The 24,720-nt window shown below is 38.7% G+C and overlaps 1 protein-coding gene and 1 pseudogene across 1 annotated transcript; one reads left to right on the top strand and one right to left on the bottom strand.

The window, feature by feature from the left end:
* Nucleotides 1-5,822: 5,822 nt before the first annotated feature.
* LOC130604422 (echinoderm microtubule-associated protein-like 1) lies at nucleotides 5,823-19,907 on the bottom strand (the record flags this gene model as incomplete). The annotated part of the gene is made up of 9 exons (XM_057418930.1): nucleotides 5,823-7,372; nucleotides 7,683-7,813; nucleotides 13,374-13,469; nucleotides 13,661-13,748; nucleotides 13,872-13,969; nucleotides 14,441-14,529; nucleotides 16,021-16,088; nucleotides 19,389-19,520; nucleotides 19,776-19,907. Coding segments are annotated over 9 exons (960 nt in total), but the record flags the coding sequence as incomplete, so codon positions are not given.
* A 488-nt stretch (nucleotides 19,908-20,395) lies between these two features.
* On the top strand, nucleotides 20,396-21,215 carry LOC130604429 (translation initiation factor eIF-2B subunit alpha-like; annotated as a pseudogene).
* The last annotated feature ends 3,505 nt before the right edge of the window (nucleotides 21,216-24,720 follow it).

Here is a 24,720-nt window from a genome sequence, read left to right as displayed (position 1 = left end):
CATGCTGAAGGGACTGCAAATAAAGCTGCAACCAGAGAGACCCCAAAACCTGGATTTCTTTAGCAATGCTTCATCCAGTCTTGGGGTGAGGAGGAAAGAGCAAGAAGAGGCTAGGACAAAGTGGCAGAAGAGTCTGGCAGGAGCTAAAGGGAGTAAGGGAACCGAAACAGAAAACTGAGGGAAATACAGAGGTTTGGGATTCTTGTGACGAGAAACGAAGAGAACAGGAAATTAGATGGAAAGGGCTAAATCATTTTAATGGAAGAATAAAGAAGGGAAAGAAGACAAGAAGGTGGAATGGAATAGGAAAAAGCAGAGAATAAGTAGGAAAAAAATACATTGTTTATATACTTTAATTCTATATTTTATTATATTCCTCCAGTGAAGATAGGAACCAGCAAAAGGAAGGGTCCAAGCTGTGCTCTCAGGATGGTGTGTGGGATAGTCAGCACCTTCTCTTGGAAAGGGAGGAGCCCACTGGCACTTATATTTTTCCCATTTTGTCTCAGGAGAGTGGGGTTTACAGTCACTAGGAAGGCCGAAGCAGGAAGGTGCTGCTGGGTAGAGCTCTGCTTTGCAGGCAGACCTTGGGGACCTAGCACAGTCTTATCTGTCCAGGGCTATTCGTGATTTTTCCTTAGCAAAAGCAGCAGTGTTCTCACCCAAAACTAATCGCAAAGATCCCAGCACAGAGGCGATGCTGCGCTCCTGAAGTCAGAAGTAGTTGGGTCACTCCAGGCTGCCTAACTGCATGTGGCCAGATTTGCTGCTGAACGGGAGCTGTGCATATGGGAAATGCCAGAGGGCTTTTCACTTAAACTGAGCCTCCTGTCAGCTTGCTCTCCAACTGTTTGAGCCAGAGACAGGGACTCTCAGACCTCAGCTTCTGCTCTTTTTTAGGTGCTGTAAAGAAGCCAAACCACTTGAACCTCTGCTGTAATAACTTCCCCTGTGGTTATACACTGATGTCATGAATTCGGACTTATGATGTCAATGACAGCTGCTGAAAAGGAGAAGCTGGGCAGGAAGGAAGAGCCCTAAAATGTTAACATTTATCTTAATGAGAAACTGAATCCAGAACGAACAGCCAAGGCAACTGATTTTGTAGGGAGAGGCATTCTCTTCAGGCTGCCGCAAGCAGGCAGTTCCCTCTTCAGCACGCCTCTGCAGTGCAAGGGCAACGCAAGGCAACGGCAAATTACAGTAATCTAATGTGGCTGCAGAACTCATCCAGCCTTTTTAATTTTTGCTTTCTAACCATAATGACTGAACAGCCTGAAGGAGATTTCTTTAGCCTACAATCTGGAACCTGTAGGAAATGTAGTTCACATAGCACTGATAGCCAGAATCCACGGAGCAGCTGAATTTGCTTCCCTCTGGCTACATGTTTATTTTAGGCAATTCCACGGGTCAGATTTAAAAAAGTTCATCTCTTAGAAGCTCCTACTAAAAGCCTGTTCACTTGCACAGAGACCCAGAAAACAGGTTTCTGCTCTCACGGTTATAACCTCAGCACCTCAGACTAGACGCAAAGAAGCAGCTTTTAAGGTACAGATATGTCCACTACAAGCAAATGGAAATGTCTGCCTTAATTTAATATAGTTTGTAGATAGCCAAAGGTGGTAAAACCAAGCCCGTGCTGAGTTGGGACTGTGAAGCTGGAGGGGAGGAACCACTTTTCATGGAGTCCAAGATCTCAAGCTTTCATAACAACACAGACAAAACGCAGGAAGTGCCTACAGAATCTGCTGACCCTCACAGCGTAGCGGCTCTGTCAAAGGAGGCATCTTCTTACAGTTCCGCATTTGGCAGGTGACCAAGGGAACCCACAATGCTGCAAAACGTCTTGCCTGACAAAGGTTTCCCAGGTGGCTTTCACAGATGAGCCCATTGGTGTCACCACTGACATAAATTAGGTCTACCAGACAGTATGAGATGGCAGCTTTGGCTGAGCTGTCTTCAATGCCTCCATGTAAATTATCACGTAGTCTTCTACAATTATTTAATGAGGGAAAATGAAATTACCACGGAACTGCATGACTAAGGAGAAACATCAGCCTCTTCCAGCAAGAGTATGAACTGCTAATGTACTCACTCATCCAGCAGCCTCCATCGAGGAGCAGACAGATCTGGGTGCAATTCTGTCCTTCCCCTCAGGAGTCGGTTCCTCATCTCCCATCTTCTGGGCTAGGAGATGCTCTGCCTTCAGGCAAATCTTCTGAAGGGAAGCCTGTGGCAGCCAGAGCAGCACAGCCGTGATCAGACCGCTCCAGCATGTCTCTGAATCCCAGCCAGCAATGGAAGAGAAAGATTTCTGTTTAGGCTTCTCCCAAGTCTGTTCTTTTCACCAGTAATTAAACTGACATTTTCTCTGCCATCTGTAGGATTTTTGAGGATGCAATCAAGTGATCTATCAGCAGCCCTAGTTCCAGGGATGGAGGAGAAAACACAGCAAAAAGACCGCCTGCTTCTCTGAACAGAACCTGTAGAGACGAAAAATGCCAACCTTTGCAAAAAAGGCTCCGTTTGTCCTTGGACATTCTTACCACATGAATAATTTTGAAGGGAAGCAATATCCTCTAATCTTAGTTCTTTAGAAGAATAAATTTGACCCAAACTTTTCACATAGGAAACATGACCTTGTATTAATTAGAAGAGTAAAAAATCCATTTTAACAAAACTGATTTGCTTTGTGAGACGATTCTTTTAATAATTTAAACTGGTGTGTTTGGTGTTTTTTTTTTTTTAATTCAATAGCATTGAAAAACTACTTCCTCTTACATTTATCTTCTTGCTTTACTGCTATTTTTTTATTTTATTTTATTTTTTTTAATACCGTGACTGCTTTCTGTAGAGCTCATCTGCTGGAAATTAGAATCACAGAATCATAGAATCATAGCTAGGACTGAAAAGGACCTCAAGATCATCTAGTTCCAACCCCCCTGCCATGGGCAGGGACACCTCACACTAAACCATATCACCCAAGGCTCTGTCCAACCTGGCCTTGAACACTGCCAGGGATGGAGCATTCACAACTTCCCTGGGCAACCCATTCCAGTGCCTCACCACCCTCACAGCGAAGTACTTCTTCCTTATATTTAACCTGAAATTCCCATTTAAGTCTGAACTAATACTTGTCAGGTTTCAACAACCTGTCAAAACCAAGCACTACCAGAAGTATCTCTGTAATAATAGTCAATAATCAAAGGTAGTAATTCAAATGGTACATATAGAATTGAGTTGAAAAAGTTTTGATATAATACAAATATGTGTCCTTTAGGGCATAAATATATGGAAAGAGGCAGTAGTAAACAAAATCACAAAAAGCCACTATTTGAAAATGGGCGATGATCCTAAAAAGCAGATTAAATCTATAATTATTGTAAAGCATATAGAAGAAAGCAGAAAAAGTCTTTTGAAAACATACATACTGTTTTCTGTATAATTTGAGACTTGGATACTATCAACTTCAGTAGCTAATCACTTTGAGTATCCTGATGCAGAAGGGTTACGTGAATACATACGCTCATTATTTTGGAAAAGCATGACAGTTGTACTGTTGCAGTGAGTTTAGGATCACAAAGTCCCATTGCTAAACTCCCTAAAGCAACAGAAAAAAAAAAATCCCTACCCTAAAAATATTTCCAAATCTAAGATCGTATGTCCTGGGTTCTGATGTAACCATTATTTTTTTTCTTTCCTAGTAGCTGGTGCAGTGCTGTGCTTTGGCTTTAGTCTGGGAATAGTGCTGATAACACACTGATGTTTTAGTTGTTTTAGCACTTACTCTGATCAAGGACTTTTCAGCCTCTCCTGGTCTGCAAGTGAGGAGGGGCACAAGAAGCTGGGAGGAAGCAGAGACAGGACACCTGACACAAACTAGCCAAAAGGGTATTTCATACCACAGCACGTCATGCCCTATATATAAACTGGGGAGAGTTAACCAGAAGGGACTGATTGCTGCTCGGGTCAGGCTGGGTATTGGTCGGCGAGTTTTGAGTAATTGTATTGTGTAGCACTGCTGTTTATTGTTTTTTTCCTTTTCCCTTTTGGTTTTCAGTACACAAGAAACATGAAGAGATGAGTCTCTTAGCAATGCTACACCTGCTGCAGCCAAGATCAGGGGAGGGAACCAGCAGCAGCAGAAGCCTGGCTGTATCTCCAGCCACAGACTTGAGAACCAGCCTTACACTCCATGGATAGTCAGGAAAAGACAATTGCCACAGAGCGAGCATCAGGTGAGAGTCCCAGGTGCTGCTAAGGGGATGAAATATGCCAAGTTTGGGAATAACTCGTTCTTCCACACACCATTCCAGCCACCCCCCCCCCCCCCGTTTTTTTTTTCTCTTTTAAAGTACGAAAGAGAACACTACCAAGAAAACAAATAAACCCAAGAGCCAAAGAATAAGGGTGGAAGTAGGGAGAGCTGAAGATTATATATAACAATGGCAAAATTGTGTAGTATTTCCTGGATAAAGACAGAAGAATCACTTTAACAGTCATCAAACGGATATTTGGCTCAAGATGTTATCCACCATGTGCCAATTCAGTTAATACGTTTATCAGGTCTTCATAGAGGAACAAAGACAGATTTAACAGCAAAAGTTAGAAATGGAGGAGCAGCAGAGGCACAGATGGGATGGGGTTGTTGAAAATCCCTTTTGATCATTGGCACTAGGGATGAACATGCAGGATTCCTCGGATTCCTCATCTTTTTCTTGTAAGGGATAATAGTTTAAAATGAAGAAAGGGATCACAAATACATTATCACATCCCAAGACCAGCACCATGGGAGAAGGATGAAAAGGAAATGGCCCAATCCAATTTACAGCTTCTGTTTTCTCTGTTGCAAGTAATGACAAATCACCTACAGTTCTGAAAGCAGAAAACCTGAAAGCACCCCATCTGCAAAAGCAAAACAAAATAAATAATAAACAGAAAGTACTGTGGCATAATCTATAAAGTATCCAGACAAGATGAGAACCTGTCACTTGCATATTAAAACCCCCTGGGACTGGATCAACCCTAGAAATGGTAGGGAAACTACGCCTTAGTTTCACACACTTCATACAGAGAGAGATTGACATCGTGATCAGAAGTTGTGCCAGTGCTCCTCTGCCCATTTATTTTCTTCTTCACCTTGCTCTTTCCTCTGTAGAAGCTCAATATGTGCGCTGATATAGCTGCACAGCTAAATCAGATGTGGAAACTGAGGACAAAGAGGATTTTCTCTGTTGCTGTACTTGTTTGCTTGCTTGGCCTTTATTTTTTTGTATTTCCCCTGAAGTGATTTTAACCTGGGTCCATCTTCCAGCTGGGTTCTCCCTATGGTCACAAAAACTCTTGTGCTGCATCTGGGGGCAAGGCCTCTTCCTTCAGTGGCACTGATAGATAATGTCATATTAAAGTGTCCCTAAAACCCTGGCCTTGAAAAGTCTTGCCTGAGGACAAGTTCCTAACACAGGAGCTCTTCGCATGAGCATAACCCTGTGCAATGCAATGACACCCCTCCACCAGCCTAGCGCTCAGAAATAACTGATGCGTACTAGAGGCAGAACCAAGGCAGGCTGCAGGTGAAAGCATGTGGCCTGTCCTTCCCTGCTGTGGAGTTTCACCCTCTAGGTGTGCATTAAGAATCACATTCCAGCATCTTGTTCACTCATAATGTATCCCAAAAATCTAGAGTTTATTCCCCAAATATTTTCAAATACAGCTCTAATAGAGAAATTACAAGTGTGAGTAATTAAGTAACGCCCTCTCTTCTATAAGTATTTCATGTTGAAATAAAGATATTTCACTAAACAGGAAGAATGCATTGAAAATACACTTTAATAGATGTTTATTGGTGTCCTGCACTTTCAGTGTAGGAGGTTGGAGATGCAATTAAAAAAAAAAAATTCAAAATTTATTGATTCCATTTTGCTTAAATCACTCTAAACAACCAGTGCTTTAGAGTTCAGAGAATTAACGTTTACTGTCCATTACAAGCAAAATTTTAATATCACCTTTTCTGAGAGCGCTTAAAACTCCTTTTTAAATTCTTCAGATACATTCCTTGAAGTAAACAATACATTTCAATCTGTGTCACAATCAACATTTATAAGGCCTTCTTAACCATTTTATGCCACCTCCACTATTACTTCATTGCAAAACACAATCTTATTTCGTACTATAAATATTCATCCATGCACAAAACACAGGGGCCAGAAGTTACACATTAATATCTCATGTAGGCTTCCAAGACTTCTTTTACCCCCTGCAGGTTTATGGTACACTTAAAAAGATATCTTTAGACTTGGTCTACTTGGTCTTAAAATACAAATATACAATATCCATAAGCATAAAAAAGTAAAGCTAGATTGCCTTACCATTTGTTATGAACTGCTAAAATCTTATACATGTACAATATAGCATCATGCGGATTAATATACATATTAGTTAAATACAGCAACCAATAATGGAGATGTGGCTAAGCTTTTTTGTTTCGTTTTCAAAAAGAAAATGTTCATGTACAAGTAAAAATACTTTTAATTTAAACTCATATGGAACACCTGAACCACATAGACATATGTAAACCCTGCTGAGATATTCAGGTCAAACTGGGGCATAATCTGCTGATTCACTTAAAAGGGAACACAGCTCCTCACAGGTGATTCCCAAGGTGTGCTGCTCCCAAGAGAATGCAAACTTACCAGCATTCACATTTTCAGGTCTAGAACGCTAGTTTTTGCATCTTACATCTCAGTTTATACTTTCTGCATCTACCCTTCATCCTCCATCAGGAACTATTCGGTACCTTGACATTGTAATAGATTTTTCTAAATAAGTACAAAGTGTAGATAGTGAAACAAATAAGCACATATATACAGTCTTTGAAAGGCATTTTTTGTGACCATTTTAGCCGTGTTTATAGAAAACATTTAAGACAGTCACATTCTGCTGATACCACTGTATTGCAAACTGTCAAGCCACATTTCTTATATTAAACTTGTACTGTACTGTGTATTGTACAACAGAAAATGATCATTCTTAAGGTGTGACACAATGAAAAAAAATATAAATCACTAGACTGAGTAAGATAACCAGCGCAGGGCTTCATTTTCCTGAGGTTTGTAAGAATCTTTTAAACAAAAATCACAGTGACCAGGCTAAACTGCAAACATACTGTTCAGTTTTACATATACAGTTTATACATAAGTTCTGTGCATGGTCGACTCAACTGTGTATGTTCACACTGATGTTTCCTTTAAATGACTCGCCACTGCATAATACTTGTATCTTTTCCGCCTGTGGAGATGAGATGGGTGTCTTCACAGAGAAAATCTACATTAGTTACATGACTACTATGTCCACCGTACACATGGCTTGGAGCCTAGAAAACACCACAGTAGTGAGAATATAAGCTGTCATAAAATCATATCGTTATAACATTCATACAACAGTGAAACCAAGGCATCACATCATTCCCTTAAAGTATTTTGATATTAAGTTAAACTTTAAATTTAATTGTAGTTTCAATTAACCCTAAGTAAATTCCTCAGGCATAAACATATTCGCATTCTTTTGTTTGAGGAGGGGGCTTGTATATTTGTTTGTTGGTTGGGGTTTTTGTTGCCCATAGGAAAACAACACTTAATGCAATTTTGCAAATTATAAGAGTAAATTTTTTGGAAACACCTTACCCTAAATTGTGAACATGGATATGAGAAGAGATGTACTTTGCCAAAATCATCCCCTGTTGATAGCAGTTTTCTCCCATGCGATCGACAGACAGCATTGATATCTGTTCCATCTGAACCTTCAGGCCATACACCTGAAACACAGAGGGACTAATTAAAGGTTTTCATAAAGGAAATTGAAGTGACAGCTTAAGTCTTTATTAAAATATTAATAAAGGATTACTTGTTTAAAAAAAAAAAAAGAGAGAAGATAAAACAATAACTATAACTGCTGCTGAGCCACTATGTGTACTTCCATACCAGCAAAGACCAGATACTAATAGGAAATCAAGCACATAAACAAATACTGTATTTCCCCTAGTCAAAGTGCTTTTTACTCCAAAAAAGGAAGAATTCTGCTGAATTATGACCATGTGTCTGAAGCTAAAAGAATTTTCATGTGTTTATGTAGAAAAATAAGTTACTGCTTTTATTTTCCCTTCTGCTTATGTATAAGCTAACATACTTTATACTACTGTAGTCTGAAAAACTACCTATATATGATTCAACACACTTTTCATATTACTAAAGCTTAAAATCTATGAAACAAGAATTTAGAGAGTTTAAAATGTTTTTAATAATTAAGAGATCCCTCAAAAAGAAACTGAACCTACTATAAATTTTTAGAGTGCTTTTGTTTTGCTGAAATTCTCATACTTCCTCAAATACTCTATTTGCTGTTCTTGCACCAAGTGGTGTTCTAAAATTAAACTGTAAGCTCATCAATGCAAGGACCCTATCTATGTGCCACATCTTTAAAGCCTCTGAATACCTGCCTGTAATAAACTGGAATTGTAATAAAATCCAACCAGTTACTGCAGTTTAATTTTATGTATGCAGTACTGCGGTGGTTTGCTTTTTTAAAATCATTTTTGTAATTCAGATTTTACCTAATCCCTACTCAACATAATTGACACCTAACTTTCAGAGACAACTGACATAATCAATTAGAGTGTGTGTTCTCCCATTATGGTTTGGCATTACAATTTTCAATAACGGTCCGTATGTCACATATCCTCTGCAGTGTCCCCCTGAAGTCCCACCACTTGAGGGCATGTTCTTTGTTGTTATTACAGGTCAGGGTGGCCGAGTTGCTACTCCTGCTTGCCCTCCCATCTCCTAGAAGGATGCCTAAGCCTGTGGGCAGGGCAGGCACACTCCAGCTTCTCCTTCTTTGGGCCAGTCGTAACACCAAAGCAGGCGTCTGCCCTGCACCGTGGAAAGAGCTTGCCTTCAACCCACATGGGATTCTGCCCAAATACAGTCTTTGTATCACTGCACTGTATCATTGTATTCAAAGGCACTGAGGAAGTGATTCCATGCCTTTATAAGGAATTACAATTTGGAGTAAATAAAATGAAATGCAAAGTACTGATTTGCGGACTGCCCGTAACTCTCCTAATATGTGTGGAATCACCTCTTTGCTAGATCAGGGACAGTAGAAATGAGGCTTAGAGGAAGGTGCAAAGAAGAAACATGGTAATTGTTACTTGCAGAGTTATGAACACATAGAACGAAGAGACAGAGAAAAACTGTTTTAAATAACTGCTTTGACAAAATGGAAGCTGTATGAACATCAGATGCTAGCTGAAAAGAGGCAGGAGTCTTCTCAACAAGTCACTGTGACAAGCTGGAGATAAAGGAAATGGTTTAAGAAGTAAGACTGCCATTTTGAAATGGGGAAGGGATACAAAATTTATTCTAGTGCCTCACAGCCAGTTTTTTTTAATATGTAAAGTGAATCCCCTTTTCTGAAAAATTACTCAATTTTTTCTTCATTCTCTGCAGACACAGAAAGAAAACCATTTCCTTTCTTACATTTGAAGACTGATGCTATGCTTTTCTTCTCCTCCTCATCACTAAGATGCATTAATTACATCTTTTCTCCCAGAACAGTATTAAATGGATAATTCTTCAGCACATTATCTGTTGGTCCAATGTGTAAAAACCAGAAGCAGCTATTCCAGCTGTGACTGGAGCAGATACTGATAAATGGATGATTACTTCACATTTTGCATGGTATCTTTTTCATTACACATCCCAGTAATGCATTTGCCTCTCCTACAACAGCATAATGCTGTTGACTCTGTTCAGTTTGCAAAAGTAATCTGATCTTTCTGTGGAGATCTCCTCTCTCACCTTCTCTCCTCCCTTCTGTATTTGTGCAACTGGGTTCTGCTGTTCAAGTAAATAACCTCCTATTTGCCCCTGTTGAATTGCCTCTTTTTTTCATACCAATCATCTATTTCTCAAGACAATTTGCTAATCCTGCAGCTTCACAACACCTACAAATTATATACACTGTAATTATATACATGCCAGTAATAAATATATTCAAACAAATATAATATGAATTGTATATTCTTCTAGTCGGTTTTGAATGCAACCAGTCTGAGCTCTGCTCTGCTTGCAGTATTGTATGGCTTTCCACAGCATCTTACATTTCTTCTGTTCCTGTCCCTCACCTTCAAATATCCATTTTTCCAAAACGGGGCATGTGATATGAACCGATGCCTTACTTGCATATCCAGCAGCACACGGTTCTTGCAAAGGCATACAGTTCAGTAAGTGTCTTAACGTCTTTAATCCTTCACAATTACATGTGTTTGTATCACTAAAATATCCTCCCTTGAATACACTTTTTTATATGCTGTTGATTTTCAGTTGAATTGTCTCTATAAACATTTCCAGGCTGACTAATCAGTTCGCATGCTTGAAGAAAGGTGTCCAACAGATCAATATTCTTTCCCCTCTACATTGGTTATGTTGATCTCCTAGTGCTATGCATATTAGTTGTGATTTTTAGGTGGTTCTGCTAGAGTGACAAAACACCCCTAGTTTCAGTCAGCCAGCAGCTACTGAAAAATCAACATAATAGAAGCCTCATATCCTTGATGATGTGATTACTTCTGTAAAAAAGTGGGGCAATACTGACAAGCATTTGAAGTGGTCATACTAGCTGCTCTGAGGCCACAAAGTACTGAATAGTAGACTGATTTCCAAAATTACTGGACTGGTTTCCAATTTATAATTTATAAGCTTCTTCAATTTATTATTCTACTCACTAACTCTGCACTTTATCCTCTCCACATGAGCTCTGAAGGTAAATATATGATTCCATAGGTACTGCATTCATTCTTCTCCCTTTTTCCAGTACTCAGACTGTTCTCTGCAAAATAAGTACTAATAGTCTTGAAATTATGCTAGCCAGTTGTTTTGACAGAGAGAACAAGGTTCCTCACACTCAGATGAAATTTTCCAATGTATTCCTTCCCTACTGAAAGCAGAGGTCTTATCCTTTCATTACTGGCACTAACTGGGTTAGCATCAGATTGCAGTAAGTCTTCAAATAAAGACATTAAAAAAAGAGAGAGAAGTGTTAGGTTTTTTAACACTTCAGTCTTAGCAGTGTCTACTCTCTGTCCTCTCTGCATAACAGACCAATACTGTCACTGGCCCTTCTGTTATTTCTGTGCTTGATGCGTATGCATTTATGTTTTAGCTTTGATTATGTGTCTCCTTGGTCCTCCCAAGAGATTCTACTTTCTGCATTCCTCTTCCTTTTAAGAAAAGGCAACAGCAGTTTAACCAAATTTGTGTCTTGCTGTCACTCCTATCTTTCCTCTGGGCTAGTAGTTTGTGCACTTCATACCATCTAAGGAACTACCATATCTCGCCTTTCCTCCAGCTTCAGATCTTCCCTAACAGGGCTTTCATTTCTGCAGTTTGCCTCCCTCAAGTCCATTATTTTCATTTAGTTGTTCTTTTTGCTTCCTGTACTAAGGATCACACCTCCCTGTTTCCACAGTCATTCCTACATATGATGCATTCACTTTCTCAGCATATTCTTTCCAACTCCCCGGAATCAAATCTGGAAGAAACTCCCCTTGAAGTGCTTATCTATTTCCTGTATCAGAAGAATTTTGAGAACTTGCTGGTTAGTCACTATAGTGCAATTTTTTTTTCCAGAAGAGACTGGAATAGTTAAAATCTCACATCCTTCGCAATTCTTTTTGGCTGATACTGCTAGCTATTAAAAAGATCTCTCTTCATTTGATTGTTCTGGAAGGATGGACAACAGTATAACCCTGCCACCATTTCATCTATAATTATTATGCATTATCCTTGCAACTTCCCAGTCTGAACCTAAGCGTATAGCTATGAATCCTCAGTATATATGGTATTATATTTTCTTCTTGTACATTGCATATCCTTTCTAAGTTATATCCTATTACTTTAAAATTCCCTTCTTTTGATGAACATCCTCACAATCTCTATGGAATTACTAAAATAGTAACTATGATAAGTATGAAAACTTAGCAGTTACTTTTACTTACTACCCTTGTTGCTTTAGCTTACAATAAACCAGTTCATCATGGAGGACTGAAAGTGTAACAATGTATATGCAGTATCCCCAAGTTCCCCATTGGCCCAGGAGATCATTTTGTTCGACAGTCTGGCTCCAAAAGTTGATCTATAGCAAGAGGAAAAAACCCCTTTCAGGTATGACACTCCTCTCCTGTGACTCTCTATGCACCAAAAGCAGCCCCATATTCTACCACCACTACATTTTGCATGAATCCAAATTGTAAAGCGAGGAATATTCACTCAAAGTAGTGTGTCAGAACATCTGAACCTGTAATGCTAAATGCAAAGACTTTGTAGCTCTGTAACTGTGTCTCACATATACTCAAACCCCAGGAATATCTTAACATTTCTACTATAAGGGCCTTCATCCCTCATATGAGGAGCACACTATGTCAACATGCAGCCAAGTCTTCTGGGATTTCCTCCTGTTACTAAATCTCCATGTTGTAGTGATACCCAAGCACTGCTTGTCAGTTAAATTATATAAAATTTGAATGTGACTTCCCAGCATATTGATATTGCCATCCCATCTTTAGGTGCTTAAAACGTCCTTTCTGGCTGCCTGTAAAAACATTACTGCATCTATTTTAGTTGAAACATGGGTGAGAATTTTCCATGTTTACTGCTTGTACAAAACCACACTCTCCTCTGAACTCTACCACTGCTTCCTATTTTATCTTGAGGCCTTAAGAACGGCAGCTTCTCATACTCAGATTTTGTAATGATCTGTCTGCTCTGTGTGCATAGCATAATGATGCTTTGTGCTCTGCACATGAAGTCCCATGGAAAAAAAATTGTCCTGATTTTGTTAGGTTTTTCTTGTTTCTTCTTGCATTCCTTTCACCTAAATGCTAGACAGTGTATCAAAACACATTGCAAGTACTTCATAAAGGAGTCTTGTCAGCCATTTTGTGTTTGCACAGTACCTACTGCAAGCGAAACTGGCTCTGGCAAGGGGATTTGGTGCAGCAGCTGCCTAAGTAATTCCATAGAACTGGTACTTTGAATAAAAATTATGAGAAGTAACTAGTGTGACAGAAAGGGCAGTGTGTGATTTCTTCCTTGTCTCCTACTTTTGTTGTAATTTAATATTTGTACTTGAAGCTAGCAACAATATTAAATCAGAGTCTTTCTGGATTGAAATAAGAGGACAGATTGTAATAAAAATGGCATAACAGAAGTTCTGCATTTTTTCCTGAAATATGAATAGTTATGTTTCATAAGAAAGAGTTGGCAATCCAAGGGTTTGTTAATAACAAGAATGGTAAGAGCCTGCAATATACTTACCAAAAACATGGAATCCTAAAGTGCAGGTGTAAGTGGCCCATTCTATATCTCTAGTTGTTTCAACACTCACGACTTGTTTACAAGCAGAGGGGATCCCTACAAAAGAAAAAAACCCGAACAACCAGGTGATAACATCTTGAATTCTCAAATTATATAGATTTTTGATTGCACCAGATGAATTAAAACCTATGGTCTATCTTGGCAGTTATATGGTCTCCTTTAAATTTTAAATCTGCATTAGACTGCCCTAACTTTGCACAAAAGGACTAAATATAATTCTTACTCACAGTATAAGATTTCATAGTCTCCTGAATTAGACACAAGATATTGTGAATTAACAGACCAATCCAGATGAGTAATGAAGCTGGAATGACCCTACAAAGAGAAAAATACTGTATTAACTTCACTAACACTGTCTCTAAATATGACAGTATTAACACCGTGCTACAAAACATGCTTAAGTTACTAATATTGAACTAGGAGAAAAAGGTTAATTACCGAACATTTGCCAATTCTTGTGTACTTTCTTCCATTTTCACTTACGCCATATATATAAATACAGTTGTCATGGGAACCGATTGCCAAGAAGTTTCCATCTATAAACAACAAAAGTGAACTGTAATTATTTCTGTAAGAAAGAACTTAGGAGAAGTTACTGTGTCACGGGCAAGAGGAATTGCTCTATTTTTTCTTTTTCAGATGGATATCGATGCACATTTGAAGTTTACAAAACAGCAAGTTTATGCAGCAAACATTACTCTTGTAACCACATGACCACAGTCCATTTAGGACTAACCTGATTGCAATAACCTGTGCAGTTAAGTTATATGTGTTTGTTTTCTTTTCAGTGAAACCATATTGAACATGTGTGGGAGTGAGGGAAGGAAAAGAAAATAGAGCTTAAGACACCATCCATTCAGTGTTGCCAGTGTTTCATGGTGTATTTATTTTCAGCTTCAGTATGACAAGTGGGAAATTATTTTAAAACAAACCAAACCCAAATTTAATTAAAAAAAAAAAAAAAAAAATCACTTCTTTTTTTGTCCAGTAAATAAATGCTCTCAAACCTGGTGAGTAACGCATTACAGACAGCTGTTCATTTCCATCTGTGTGTACAGTGACCAAGTCTTTTGTTTCTGTGTCAAATACAAACCACCTGTTGTAAATACAGAAAGAGGCCAATAAATCATTCCATAAGGCATTTAAATCTACTGTAATCTTGACCAAATTCTGTCAAAATAGCATAAGTTTTACACCAAAAAAGAAAAACAGCAACTGCTACTTTGGTTTGTTTTTACTTTAAGACAAAGATAGTTTCTTTCCCATGTTTTTTAATCAGAAAAATAATCAGACACTGACCTTGATATAAATCTTCAAATTTTGGTCTGTTTTACTATGTCATGCATTAGAATAAAGTAAGCATTACATATAATGACCTCCTTTAATGCCCTTCCTCTATGCTATGCTGATGTTTAAACTGATGCCTACATTAAATCCTAGGGCAAAGGAAAACACAAGCAAGAATCAGGACCATTCTCTTTGGTTGAAAGACTAGCTTTTTTTCTTAATTTATTTTTAAGTTAATTGATTTATTAACTTTTTAACTAATTTAATTACTTTTAAAGAACTAAAATTTAATTTGTGAAAATGTATAGATAGGATAAAGATAAAATTTGCATTCAATACTTGCATCAAATTACTAAAGACAAAGTAAAGATTCCTTTCAAATCTTCTCCTTTTGATTTACTTTGCCCAGTAACTAAAGTAAATCCTTTATTTAGGATTGATATACAGCCCGAAACAATCTTGGCTCTTAACCTCTAAGCATCCTATACGTTCTCAGTTAAGTGGAACTGTTTTCTATACTAACAGCAAAGTCTGCCCTCAAGTGACATTAAAGGGAAGGACGAAGTTATGGCAAAGGCACTCCCTCCTGTGACAGACCTCCAAGGTTATACCCAGGGCCGCCATTGACCCACTACATGACTAAGGGCTCAATCTGCCCTGAAAAATGAAGATACCATCTTTCATCCTGGTTTTGTCTGTTTTTGCCTTACGCTCTTCAGACAGAACAAGTCTCTTAATATGCATTTTTACACTGTGTCTAGCACAGTGGAACATTTGTCAAATTTTTGTTACAGCCTCTTGTTGTCACTGCATTAGAGATAATAAACCACTCACTACATTTTCCAATGAGCAACTTTTATATGCGATTTCCTCTACACTGCCCTACAGGACTCTGAGATCTCTAAATGTATCTGCAAAGTTAACCCATTATCTCAAATTCCTTCTTCAGTCTCTCCTTTGCCATGATGGACACAAAGATTTAACATGTAGGTCACTTATGGTGACAGCACCTCACATGTATCACTGATAACCTAGACATCTCGCCATGTTCAAATCCACCTCCTCCCACTAATGTTAGATTGCTGCTCTCCCAGAGCAGCTCTCAGCAAACACAGGTACTGGTCTAAGGCTAGGGTTTCTAGGCACTAAGGCAACAGAAATTTCACTTTGAAGTTCAGCAGAAATCAATAGAGAATGAATACATGTCATGCATACATCTGCAAAACAAGATCATGAACTTGTAGGTGATCTGGAAGTATTGTGTTTGTTGGTGCCTCAGGTGTAGCTCTGCACATCTTACCTTCCAGTCAGCGTCCCTACTGCAACAACAGATGCTGAGGGGTGAAAACCTGAAGACTGTGCTGGATCCTAAAAAGTTTCAGAAGGAAGCACACTTTTTTTACCAGTCCAAGTTAGAACAGAAACACAGTTCAATTATCTGTCTCAGGAGCAGAGTAAGTCCGTCTTGTTTTGCTTGGGGTTTACTGTTTTGTTTTGGGGTTGGTGTTTTTCCCTCTTAAATACAATCTTGAGACAAAAAAGCTTTTTTAACTGATTGAAATATTACCTAATAGATTCCCATCCCCCTCCATACAAGCCCATTGTTTTTTTTTTCTTCACTATCTAAAAATAACTTGGCAAGCGATTTCATAACAATAACATTGGCAAAGGCAGCTTCTCAACAAATCACAAACAAGTAAGAGATAAAAATAACTTCTTAAATTAGAGCTGAACTAAGAATTAAGTACCAAAGCTGCAGTTTACCTACTGCCTAAAGGACAAGCAAGTATTCAACAAAGGTATGTACCACTTTGTGTGGAGCGGTAAGGTCTAGCTTCTATGCACACTGACACCTTTTTCAGTGTCTGCCAGTTGCAGCTTAGTGGGAGATTTAGGACATAAACTGGGTTTCTTATTTTGATATGCTATTTTAAAACATTTTACTTTGTATAGTGTATTATTATGGGACATTTTAAAACATTTTACTATGTGCAGTGTATTATTATGGAGACAGAATTGCAGTATTATTATGGAGGTAGAATTGCAGTGTTTTTCTTACAATTTAAACACATGCCTAAAAACCAGGTAAGCATTTTCTTTCTAATACTTGTTCAGTTATAAAGAATGAGCTCCAGAGCCCTTCATGTTATTGCAGAAAGTCCCAAAATAAATAGCTTCCCCCATTCCCTTTCTGATGCATTTTAGTTATTTTTGGCAGGAAAAAAAAACTGAAAAAATCCAGCAGTATATCTCACAGAAATGCTTACCTCCTGGATTTTCTATATCCTAAACCAGTATCACATTGTAGCCATTTTAGTAAGTTTGTTCACATTTCTACCAATTTGTAATTACTAGCCCTAAAGGCTAGGTATAAGGGATATGCTGATTATTTTTAACCAAGTGACTAATTTCAGAGATGTTACTAACACTCAAGAAATTTCAGAGAATTGCTGAGATGCAGGATTTCTGTATGCATGTTCTAATCCATTTCAGTATTCCAGACAGGAAAATTTGCTAATTTTTTAAAAGTATAATTTCATAGTGAATGCTGAAATATTCTCCTGAAAAAACTGGAGAGTCAAACAGTGCATGTAACCTGAGCAGTAAATTGCACTCATAACCACATTAAAAAGATTTTACATAGATCTCCATGACAAAAATAGGTTAACATGAAATTATTCACTTACTTCAGATAATGAATCACTGATCTATGAAACAGTCTCATACATTTCAAGTGGTTAATAAGGAGATTATTGTCAATAGAAATCTTGCCTTAATGAAGCAGAGTGTACTTGGAGGGAAAAAGAAATAAATCTAAGCCTAGCTTAACAGCCCTACTGCTGTTGCCATCAAACTTTTCAAAAGAATCCAGGTAAATAAAGCAGTTCCTTAAATATTTCAATAACAGCAGTTTCTTAGAGAATGCCTTACATTTGGAAAACAGCAGCTAAGTATTAATTGAAGCCCACTGTAAGTCATAATAAGCTAAATTCCAGCTCTGTTTTTCAGAGGACATAAAGGATAATACAACGGAAATTATATCCTTTTTTTGGGTTGATGATTACTTAAGTATTTTTATTTCTAAGATAACAGCTTATCTGATTAATAGATTTGTTCCTGTTCCCCATATTGTACTTATCTCCACTAATGATGTTTCACTATAAAACCAAACTTCTAAATGCTCTTTTCTTTAAACTGCAAACAAGTGCTAAATTTTGCACTTCTCTTCATGACTATAGGCCCTCATCAGTAAATTGTTCTGTAATGAGAAATATATCAGAAGTACTAGTTTCTTGTTCTCCCAGTGGTTTTGAGCATGTACGTAAGTATACAAAAACACATTTAAGCTGAGCAAAGGATCACAGTAGTACCTGAAATTGAGTCAAACGACAGTGGGTTTTTTTTGACAAAAAAAGAAACTTATTAGGAAAGCATAAAAGGTGGTACCAATGGTTTTACTCTCCACTTCAGGATATTTATAAACAAAGCTTGCACAAAACCAGTTCTGCACTATTTCTAAATAATCAAATGAAGTCTCCACAATAAAACCCTATGCTGAAGACCAGAAAGGTCTATGTAAAAGTTTTCAGTTATATCTTTGTTTGAGCCACTCTGAATTTCATGTGAAGGATATCTGCAATCTAGTGTGTTCATATTCCTTACTGTACAATACAATGCACTGTTACTGTTGTATTTCAGAACAAAAAAGGCATGGGGTTATCTTTTCTTAGAGAGTTTACCAAGACAGGTCCAGGAAAATTTGGTTTGTAACTGCTCACTGGTTTCTAAAAATATGTTTTATTATTGAAGTTCATAACCTAAGTGTGCTGCTATCTATTTGATCTTGCATTTGACATCCTGGTAGTAGTTCAAGAGATTTGCAAGCACATTAAGATTTTGGTGCATCTCAAGGTTTGACCATTCCCTTGAAGCCCAACTACAGTATTCTTAAAGAATGAAGGGGAGAGAGCCCAAATCATATTAACATATTTTAAGCCCTAAAATTATTAGAAGGTAGGAAAACGCAGTTATCTGCCTGATTCTCAGGCCAAACCCTTACTATTATTGGTTTCCTTTTTTTTTTTTGAAGAATGAAAGAACTACTTTTATTTTCCTTTCTATTAAGTTCTTATGCTACAGGCCAATCTGTCTTTATAACCAAGGCACTGAACTATGGAAACACAGCTCCATCTGTGGGGCACCAGAACTGTTGATCTGGTCTCTCCAATTGATTTAGAACTCAACAAAAATATGTACCTTAGAACATATGACCTTGGTTAGACAGAATAAATTCAGTTTTCCACATTCACCAAGCAAGGATGATTTACCAAGTCCATATCTCTGGAGTGGGATACTATGAAAGACTGTTTGGCAAATGCTCTTCTGTTAAGACTGCTTCAACCTGATGCAGGAGCATACACTTCTTGCAGATGTATTGTATTTAGAAAGTCTTATCAACATGAGTTTTAAGGCCCCAAAACCGCACTTCTGTATAATACAGGACATGGATCCATATAACCTAGGGTTATAATTCTTGGTTTTAAGAGTTTTACATCCATTTTCAGAAAGACATTTTATTACTCTCTTTTTTTTAATCAATTATCTTTTGAAAACCTAAATTACTTGAGAAGTTCTATAAGAGCAGAGTTGTGTTTAATAAATTTGTACCTCTATAATCTTGTTCCAGATAGGATGATGAGTGGTTGCATCCCAGAGTGTAATGTGTTTGTCATGTCCACAAGTGAAGAACTGAGGTTTAGAGGAATGGACTGCAAGTCCCCAGAGCTCATCAGTGTGACCCTACACAAGCAGAAATAATTCTTGACAAGAAGCACGGCACCATCATAACTAAACATGTTTAAACAGGATTAAAATTACTAAACCATATATTAAAGCATTAGAAAAATATGTTGGCTTAGATAGATGCATGTTTATAATATTATTGCCAAAATTACTGCAATAATGAATCAAACAGATGCATGGCTATGAAACTTAACTTTAAGCAATTTACTGCTATTACACACTTTGAAAGGTTCTTGTAAGGCAACAGCTTACCTGGGTAATGGGGAAAAAATCTCCCGATAGTGTGCCCTGCAGGACAAAGTTTCTGGTGGTTCCTATTAATACAACGTCCCCTTTTCCCTCTGCTACAGTTCTTACTGGACCAAACTGCTCTGGAATCTGTGGTCATAACAGACAAACAGATAAATCAGACAATTTGTCAAGTGTTCCTATTTTTAAAGATATGTGGCCTCACAAATGCATTTTAATAAATGCTGCATAGAGAAGAAATTAATGAACATATATGCCTGACTTTCAAAAGTTTGTAGCCACTTGCATCAGCTCAATAATGATCTTTATAACACTACAAGAAAAGACATCCTTATCAACACTGTACAGTTAAACTAAGTATTTCAACAAACAGAAGAAGTTCCTCCATGCTGTGTTGACTCGATCATACTTGAATTGCAGCTGTGACATTTCTACATTTCTATTCAGAGCTAGTGTCAGGCTTTGTATCACTAGTACTTTCCTGCAATTAATGTTTCTTTAATCGCAGCCTATGTTCTGAAAGAGTCAATGCCAATCTCAAATATAAAATTCTACATCCTCCCTTGAACTTAAAATAACGAGGAATACCACTGTATGAACAAAAAAAGAAGAAGAAGGATGCCATGGTTAGAAACAGCACAAGCAGCTTATACTTTGTGCTATGTGAAAAACTAAATTACCAAAACAGACATGTCATTCCAGTTGCACATATATTTGCAACATTTAATACTATATAGTAGAGTTGAAACCCTTCCTCAGAATTTTACGCTGATCTTTCTGTTATGTTCAGTATGCACAAACAAATTCTGCTTTAGTCTTTTAAGTTCCTACATAACAATGTAATTAATTTTTGGAATTTCTTTTTTAAATAAAACCCAACACTAACCAAGAAATTACTGAAAAGATGTAAGTACTAAAACCTCAAAAAAATCCTCGTATCATTTTGGAAAAGAGGGAAGCAGTTGTTGAGGCAAAGAAGCGATTCAGTGTTTATGCCACTGAATTGCAGCCAGATCAAGCAGGGCAAAAAATGGCAAACCCCTGAGGAAGCTGGACATTCCCGTGACTGTGATTCTGGATGTTGCAGTTGGCTACATTGTGAAGAAAGCAGATAGTTGGTGCTGAAGGAGCAGCTGAAAGTGGTGGCATTATCAACAAGATTGGCACTAATCAAATTGCTGTGTGTGCAAAAGCACAGAATAAGTCATTTTATGTGGTAGCTGAAAGTTTCAAATTTGTGAGGCTTTTCCCTCTGAACCAGCAGGATGTCCAAGATAAGTTTAAGTACAAAGCAGACACTCTGAAAACAAACCAGAATCTAACAGAGGAGCATCCCTGGACTGACTACACATCACCATCACTCATTACATTACTGTTTACAGACCTCAGTGTATTAACTCCCTCAGCTGTCAGTGATGAAGTGATTAAACTCTATATGTAACAGCATTATCTTCAGCAACTGCCACAGTCGTAAGACCTTGGAAGATGATACAAGTTATATGGACATGGTAAGGAAAGGACATTATAAGGATTCATGTAATTATTTCTTGAGTTTTTAAAGCAAGATGTTACATATGGACGGATCACTGTTAAGAAAAGTTACTACAGCTTCTAAAGATCTAAAATTTTCTTTTTACACTGTCCCACACGACATCCTTGTCTCTGAATTGGAGAGACATCAATTTAATAGATGGACCACTTGATGGATAAAGAATTGGCTGGGTGGCCACACAAAAAGAGTTGTGGTTAATGACTCAATGTCCAGCTGGAGATCAGTAACGTGTGGTGTCCCTCAGGGAGCAGTGTTGGGACCGGTCTTGTTCAACATCTTCGTCACTGACATGGACAGCGGGATTGAGTGCACCCTCAGAAAGTTTGCTGATGACACCAAGCTGTGTGGTTCAGTTGATATGCTGGAGGGAAGGAATGCCATACAGAGGGACCTTGACACGCTTGTGAGGTGGGCTGATGCCAACCTTATGAAGGTTAACCATGCCAAGCGCAAGGTCCTACACCTGGGTCAGAGCAATCCCAGGCACAGCTACAGGTTGGGCAGAGAAGAGATTCAGAGCAGCCCTGCAGAGAAGGACTTGGGGGTGTTGGTCGATGAGAAAATGAACATGAGCCAGCAGTGCACACTCACAGCCCAGAGAGCCAACCGTATCCTGGGCTGCATCAAAAAAGAGCATGACCAGCAGGTCGAAGGGGGTGATCCTGCCCCTCTACTCTGCTCTTGTGAGACCTCACCTGGAGTACTGTGTGCAGTTCTGGTGTCCTCAACATAAAAAGGACATGGAACTGTTGGAACAAGGCCAGAGGAGGGCCACGAGGATGATCAGGGGACTGGAGCACCTCCCACATGAAGATACGCTGAGAAAGTTGGGGCTGTTTAGCATGGAGAAGGGAAGGCTGCGTGGAGACCTCATAGCAGTCTTCCAGTATCTGAAGGGGGCCTATAGGGATGCTGGGGAGGGACTCTTCATTAGGGACTCTAGTGATAGGACAAGGGGTAATGGGTTAAAACTTAAACAGGGGAAGTTTAGATTGGATATAAGCCTCTTCCACAGGATAAGGACACTCTTGGAGGAGTTAAGAGCTGTGGTGCTGAACACCTTGAGGCTAATTTGTGACAGAAATCAGGGAAAACTCTAATTACACAATGATTGTTCTCATAGTGGCACCAACATCATTAGGTCCAGGCTAAAGCAATCTAACATATGCTCTCAATTAGTTCCTTGGGATACTTGCACATTATGCAAGGACTACATCACTTGTGTGCTGGATCTCTCCCTTCAGGCCAAAGTAAGTGGTATCTGATCAGTGTTGCTGCTCAACCATTTGTGGCTTAAAAGCTGCAGAATGACATAACCACTGGATTTCTGTTACAATAGTATGGAAAAATTAACAATGCTTCTCAAGTACCGTAATCAACTTTGGAGCGGAAGCAAAACCATTTTGCAGATAATCATTATGCCATAATGCTGTTATTTCTCAACTACTTCAGAATCCATTTTTCAAGCGTACAGTACCTCTATGCAACTACTAGAAGTCTTGTCTTTCCTTAATTTAAAGGAACAACCAATTTGGTGTTCTCACCTTACGTCTATAGTAGCTTTAACACATTACTAACTTCAGATAATTATCACCTTACACAGGTAGCAGGAACTCAGGGATATCTTCAAAAAACAGCTTTGGCAAAGCACTGTGTTTAGATTTTGACAGGTGTATTTTCCACTGCACAACACACATAGAATTCACCTTCTGGGGTCTTGATCTAATGAAATTTATTATACAAGATAAAATACTCAGAGAAAGGACACTGCAGGATCGTCACATGTTTGTTAAAACTTCTTCAAAAAGCTACAGCAAATTACTACAGTAAATTGGAAATGTAATGACATTCACCACTGGTAGGTGAAATATTCCTGTTCATATTCCAGAAACAAGTCTACCCTTTAGTCCTGCAGAACTCACTCAGCTTATAAAAAGCTCATTCATATGCATGGTCACCCAATACCAGTAAGATTTAACTGGCTCAATTTTTAGTTTGTATAAATGTTACGTTTTCCTTAGTTACAATTTTATAACATTTTGCCTGATGGTATTCTTAATTTTTCCATTATTGCCGTAATTTGCTAAGCCTCTCACAAGTTTCAGAAGCTTTACACACTTGCTCTCTTGCTTCATAGCTGAAAAAGTAAGCCAGAGAACAAACTATTAATACTGTAATCACCCATATTTAGGCTGTCCATTAGTACACAACAGCCTCAGCCACTCCTTACATCAAGCAAAGACACTGAAGGGATGAAAAGAAAGGGATGCTCTGTGCCATATCATCGGCTTATGAGAAGCTCAATGACTCCTATGATGGCACTAATGCCCAGACAGAACAGGTAAATGAGGTTACTATGGGATCTTCATTAACGCTGTGTTTCTATAGTCACATCATCAGCAAGACAGTGAAACAGTACCATCAACACCACTTTTTGCATAGGAAACTGGAATAGGACCAGCTAAATGAAATAGCCAAGACTAACAGGAAATACAGGAGAGAACCAATTGACCAATACTGACAAACCTCAGTGAATCACCTAGTTGTTCAAGACCATCATAAGTCTGAAACCCTTGGACAAGCATCATCAAAGATACACAGAGATAGCCATCACTCTATTCCATTTCTATGGTTAATACTTGCATGGGAGCATGGCTTCACTAAGGGGAAATCCTCCCTGACCAATTTGGTGGCCTTCTATGACTGAGCTACAGAACTGATGGACAGGGGTAGAGCAGTTGATGTCATCTACCTGGACTTGTGCAAAGCATTCTACACTGTCCCACACGACATCCTTATCTCTAAATTGGAGAGACATCAATTTGATAGGTGGACCACTCAGTGGATAAAGAACTGGCTGGATGGCCGCATGCAGTTGTGGACAATGGCTCAATGTCTGGCGGGAGACCAGTAACAGAGTGGTGTCCCTCAGGGATCGGTGTTGGGACCGGTCTTGTTCTACATCTTTGCTGGTGACATGGACAGTGGGATTGAGTGCGCCCTCAGCAAGTTTGCTGATGACAAACAAGCTGTGTGAGTTTGGTTGATACGCTGGAGTGAAGGAATGCCATCCAGAGGGACCTTGACAAGCTGTGAGCTGGGCTGATGCCAACCTTATGAAGTTTAACCATGCCAAGTGCAAGGTCCTACACCTGGGTCAGAGCAATCCCAGGCACAGCTACAGGCTGGGCAGAGAAGAGATTCAGAGCAGCGCTGCAGAGAAGGACTTGGGGGGTGTTGGTTGACGAGAAAATGAACATGAATGTGACCAGCAGGTTGAAGGAGGTGATCTTGCCCCTCTACTCTGCTCTCATGAGATCTCACCTGGAGTATTGTGTGCAGTTCTGGTGTCCTCAACATAAAAAGGACATGGAACTGTTGGAATAAGTGCAGAGG

Source organism: Pezoporus wallicus, unplaced genomic scaffold (genome assembly GCF_028554395.1).
Source record: "Pezoporus wallicus isolate ANWC-B61680 ecotype Strahan unplaced genomic scaffold, APGP_CSIRO_Pwel_v1 contig_7066, whole genome shotgun sequence".
Classification (NCBI taxonomy): Eukaryota; Metazoa; Chordata; class Aves; order Psittaciformes; family Psittacidae; genus Pezoporus; species Pezoporus wallicus.
The sequence above is the reverse complement of the archived record's forward strand: the minus strand, read 5'-3'. Positions and strand labels throughout refer to the sequence as shown.